The sequence below is a fragment of the Chenopodium quinoa genome, unplaced genomic scaffold (genome assembly GCF_001683475.1).
Source record: "Chenopodium quinoa cultivar QQ74 unplaced genomic scaffold, ASM168347v1, whole genome shotgun sequence".
In the NCBI taxonomy this organism is placed as follows: Eukaryota; Viridiplantae; Streptophyta; class Magnoliopsida; order Caryophyllales; family Amaranthaceae; genus Chenopodium; species Chenopodium quinoa.
Window position 1 is genome coordinate 970,352 of NW_018742726.1, and position 5,644 is coordinate 975,995.

General features: G+C 38.8%; 1 protein-coding gene across 1 annotated transcript; it reads left to right on the top strand.

The window, feature by feature from the left end:
- Positions 1–1,812: 1,812 nt before the first annotated feature.
- Positions 1,813–2,325, top strand: LOC110723340. The gene has a single exon (XM_021902692.1). It carries the CDS (start codon positions 1,813–1,815, stop codon positions 2,323–2,325), a length of 513 nt encoding a protein of 170 aa, XP_021758384.1.
- The last annotated feature ends 3,319 nt before the right edge of the window (positions 2,326–5,644 follow it).

Consider the following 5,644-nt stretch of genomic DNA (forward strand, 5'->3'; position numbering starts at 1 on the left):
GGGAAAATCTGTCAAGGTTTGTTCCCCCCCACCCTCAAAACCCCCTAAAGCTCCATAATTGAAGCATTTCGTCAGGGGTTAAACGCCTAGATTGAAAAGGGTCCGGATTTTGACCCGTAAGAAGGGAACTTAGAAAGTGTCATCTTCTTTTTGGGTTTCACAATATTAGAGTAATGGATTTTTTCAAAGAAGGAAGGGTATGGATGCTTGCTGCGGCAGCGGTTGTAGTAGGGTGAAGAAGCCTAGCGTGAAGAAGGGAGGTGGGAGTTGGAGTGTTAGAAGAGGGGATAGCTGGGTCGCCGTTGGGTAGGGAGGGGGTGGTGCTGGTGGGGGTGGGGGGTGGGGGCTGGGGTTATTGGTGGGCCGATGGGGGAAGGGTGTTGGGTTGGTTTTTTATTTTTATTTTTATTTTTATAATAATTACAAAATAAATAATCTAACCATAGTTAAATATTCTAATTAAAATAGTTATCATATATGGTAATAAAATTCATGATTACCATTAATAATAAGTTTTATTGCAATTTACCAAAAGAAAAATTAAAAATTGAGTGTTACAAAAAAGAATTTCCCGAAAACTCTTATATATTTGTCTTATTTAGATTTCATTTGTAAAAATATCATATGCCTTTTATTAATAAATTGAGTATTAAAAAAATGCAATTGATTCAGCAATAAACATAAAGCAAATTTATTGGAGCTTCAAAAGGAGAACGAATTTTGATCAAAAGGTGATGCACTACTAAGTAATTAAATCACACTTTAAATCAACTATAATCATCTTTTTTAATGTATAGGTATACCAAACGATCGAATTGTTAAAGTAGGAGGGTCAATCCCAAAATTCCAACTACGATATGTCCTTACGTGGAATTGTGCATGCCATGTATGCTTCAAGCTTTGCTTTTGTGAAGACTGCTTTATCTATTGGACACCATTCATTCAAATGTAATTGTATTATGCAACTTACATACATTATGCTTTAATTTGACCTTATTAAGACCCACTATTGATGCTTTCTATCGATTGGACATTATTCTATACATTTTCAACATATAAATGCCCTACTCTTTTTTCAGTTCACTTTCAATATAGTATTATGCAATTGCCCTTTTTAAATTATATCTTGTCTTTGCTTTTTAATAAATATTTTTACATATTGCTTTTTAATCTTAGTACTAGACATGTACCATTGAATAAGGTAATAGTAGTTAGTTACCCAATATTTCAATCCAACTCCATCTGCTTCAGTGATGCTTTAAAATCCGTAATTTTTTTTCCCTCTACACTATACTAAATACTAATAAAAGGATTAAATTAAACAAATTTAGTGTATTTAATGAGAATTACACATTGTGACTTTGAGATCACAAGTTCAAACCCCGACTCATCAACCACAATAATTGGGATAGGGGGGGGGGGGGTTTTCCCTTACGACTTTTAATTACCTCCACCCTATACCATCAATAATTGGGATTAGGGTCAATCAGGCCGACAGTGGCTGGCAGGGGCCCAACCTCCGTGACCCAATTTTGTCATAATTCTAATATGTAGTGAGTAAACTCTAGCTCTAAAAATTTTGTGATACATGCAAGAAAGTAAGTCGCAATAGTGTTTATTCTTGTCAAGCGTTTAACTGTTGGGTTTGATTGAACTTGTGAGAGGTTTTGGTTCATTAAGGTTTGTTTTTAGTGGGGTTTGTGCTCCTTAGTCTAGGATTCGTGGTCCTGTGTCTATGGTTCGTGCGATTCTCTTTCTTCATTCAATTTAATCTTACCAATTGCATCAAATTGTGATCTTGCCCGGTTCCTAATGCAGGATATGATCAAGGAGTGGGAGAAATTGAAGTTAACTGATGATGAAAACCTTGTTGTTATGGGAAATTCGAATGCAGAAACGGAGGATAATTCTAACAATCAATTGCGATTGGCTCTGGTTGGTAGATTATGTACAGTGAAACCATTCAATGTTGATGCTATGAAGAAAACCCTGACGAACGTTTGGCGATTGAAATGCAACATTGCAATTAGAACGATGGATACGAACCTTTTTGTGTTCCAATTTTTCAATGAGGCTGATAAATCAAGAATTCTGGAGGGCATGCCGTGGTTTTTCGACGGAAAACTCTTATTGTTTAAGGAGATACAAGGTGGAGAACAACCCTCGAAGATCGAATTCAAGAAAATTCCTATATGGGTGAGGCTTCTGGATGTTCCTTTCAATAAGAGGAACCCTTCAACCATTAGGGAGATTGGGGAGTCTCTAGGAGGCTTTGTGGAAATTGATGACTCGGATCCGCTGGGGTGGGAGTGTTCACAAGACTGAAGGTAATGGTGGACGTTACTAAGCCATTGAGAAAGGGTATGTTTCTTGCCGTAGATTCTCAGAGATCAAAATGGATTGACATTAGGTACGAGAGGTTGGTTGACTTTTGTTTCTATTATGGTCTCCTTGATCACACTGATAAAGAGTGTGAAAAAAGAAGAGGATGGGGAAAATCAGCATGAAATAGTTTACCAGTATGGGCCTTGGATGAGAGCTTCCCCTCTGAAACTATCTCAGTCTTCACTTTCTGCCATGGAGAGGGAAAGAAAGCTACGCGAAAAACTGAAGTCGAGTAGATGTAGCACAAACCGATCCTACAATGACCCGAATACAATAAAAATCGGTCCTGTTGGTGCAGCAAGAAAACTCCTGTTTGCGTCTCCAAACTCCCCTATGAATGAGGGGACTCCTCGTGCCAGAGAAGCTAAACTAATGTTAGTCCAAGATGAAAGGACTAACAAAATTGTTCTCAGACCGACAAGCCTTGTTGAAGGAATGAATGGCAAGTTGGGTAAGGAGAGTGCAGTGGAGAAGGTAGATGCTCAGAATGTTAGGGTGAATGAAGGGCCATCTATGGGTGGTGAAGTGATTAATAAGCCTGAGGGAGTAGGTTTTAGAGTACAGACAGAAAATACCTTGAGTGATGTTGGAAATGCTGATATGGATGGGGCTACGAATAGCAATGCAAACAAAATAAATAAGTTTGTAGATAGGTAGGTAGGTAGTGGAATGAGTGGTGGGGTGGGCCGCAAAACTTGGAAGAGAAAAGAGAGGGTTGGTGGGAGGATCAGATGTTAACAGATTGTGAGGGTGTGAAAATGGGGGAGGGTGGTTCGACTAAGAGGTGTATGGTGGATGTTGATGACATCTCTTTAAGGGGATTGAATGTGAATGTGGCAAAATAAGCGAAGGTGGTTGAGTATTCTAAGAGCCATGAAGATAACAAGAAGGGTGTGGTATAAACCAACCCCTCGAAGAGCCATGAAGATACTAAGTTGGAACTACCAAGGGCTTGACAACCCTTGGGCAGTTAAGGCCCTTCGGGACTAGTGCTGGAGGGAGAGGCCGAATATAGTTTTCTTGATGGAGACTATGATTGATGAAGCTAGTTTAATTAGAGTTCGTAACATGTGTGGTTTTGTAAAGGGCATTTGTGGTAGTAGTAGAGGGAATTCGGGTTGAATGAGTTTTTGGGGAAAAGATACTAATGTGACTGTAAGAACTTACTCCATCCACCATTTTATTGCTCATGTTTGTGACCATAACAATACACCTAAATGGAGAGCTATAGGGGTGTATGGGTGGCTGGAACAAGAAAATAAACACCTCACGTGGGAGAAGCTTAGAAGAATCAAGTCGGGGTGTGACCTGCCATGTGTGTTCTTTGGTGATTTTAATGAAATTGTGAGCTTAGATGAAAAGGATGGGGGGTACCGAGGAGTGAGAGCTGTATGGATGCTTTTCATAGTGCAATTGATGATTGTTGTTTGCGTGACTGGCTACAAAGGCAGCATCTTCACTTGGAAGAAAGGTAATTCACCGACAACTTTCAAAGGGGAACGTCTTGACAGATTCTTGGAAGATGGGGGTTGGTGTAACTTATTTCCGTTTTTTGAGGAGCGTAACTTCCCAATTTACCGTAGTGATCATGCCCCTATTTTATTAAACACTATAAATTACTACAAGCAAGGAAGGGACAAGAAAGCTTTCAAATTAGAAGCATGGTGGATGTCAAGCGAGGAGTAAAATAGTAGAGGAAGCGTGGATTAGCAGTATTGGGGTTAAGGGCTGCTCAATTTCAATGTGTACTGAGTATCTTTCTTCATGGGCTGGCAAGTGCTTCGGTGATAAAAAAAAAAAAAAAAAAAAAAAAAAAAAAAGAATCAAAGCTCCAGGATGAGTAGGGGAATTTCCCAGATGCTAACATGCTTGCACAATGTCGTGTGTTGGCTAAGCAATTTGATGAGTATCATAGGCTGGAAGAAACTTATTGGCATGCCCGTGCAAGGTCGAATGTGCTTAAAGATGGTGACAAGAATACTTCGTTCTTTCATCAAAAGGCTAGTAAGCGACGATGGGTCATTAGCATTATGGGACTGTATGACGTTATTGAGGTTTGGAGGGTGAAAAAAACTGAGATGCAGGAGAATGTAGCAAGCTACTTTGACTCCTTATTCATCACATGTTCGCCCACTGAGTTTGAGCATGCGTTATCGGGTATACAGGAGCCTGTTACTGTTAGAAATAAGGCTAATAACGAAGTAAAACTTATCTGAAAATTTAAGAATAATGTCGTGGCGTGACAAAAATCACTGCCCTAAAGTCGAATTTGCCACGCACTCGTACACACGGACTCACGACAATTGACCCCTAGGGTTACACGACTCCACCCGAATTGTGTACTTCGTAAGGATGAATTGAGAACTCAAGAATACAATGCTCGAGTGGTGTTTTTGAATATTTTCTGAGAGAAATGGAAAAACAGTGAAGAAGTATTTTATTTTTATGATTTTTCTGTGTACCCATGAAAACCGAAGGAGCAAAATATATTAACCAAGAAGAGCGAATTCCGAGGAGGATAATCAATGAGAATATCTCGACAATCAATCAATGAAAGAAAAAACGGTAATTTAAACAATAATTACCATAAAACTAAGAGATAAATTTGGGGAAGATAATCAGCCAAATAATTGATTGGCATAATTACGGAGTAAATCAAGGAGATAATCTTTGACTAAATCCACTTAATAACGGTTATAATATGGACGAAAATATTGTGACCGTTATCCGAAAGTTTACATAAAAAGATAGAATCATGTGTAAAATCCGGGCAACACCCACACCCACGCACGTTACCTGAACCCGAACCAGGCCAAGCGGCGGCAGCGGCGGCGCGAGGGGATATCCATATCTAGCCCATACAACTTACTCAAGAATAGATATGAGTGTTGAAATATATAAAGAGGGTAAAACCCCTTTACCTCACTAATGTGGGACTTTTACTCTTTTATTTTGAAGCAACCAAGGAGACTATTCTCAACAATATCTCCAACAATCCCCCACATGATTCAAAAGAAAAGAAGATAAAATGAAATGAAATGAAATGAGTGCAGGATGAAAATTGGGAATTGGAGATGTAAGTCTCTCAAGTATTAATTTCTTGTGGACTTGAATTGACAATCAGTGTTTACAAGTATATCCTACATCCATTTAAGGTGGAAAAACCTTGAACCTTCAATGGGGTTTGTATGAATACACTTGCACACTTGAATTTATCTCAAAAATTAATTTAGTTCTCGTAAATAACAAATTATTTGTC

Excerpts from the sequence above, each read along its gene's own strand:
- LOC110723340 (XM_021902692.1), top strand. The coding sequence starts at position 1,813 with ATGCAGGATATGATCAAGGAGTGGGAGAAATTGAAGTTAACTGATGAT.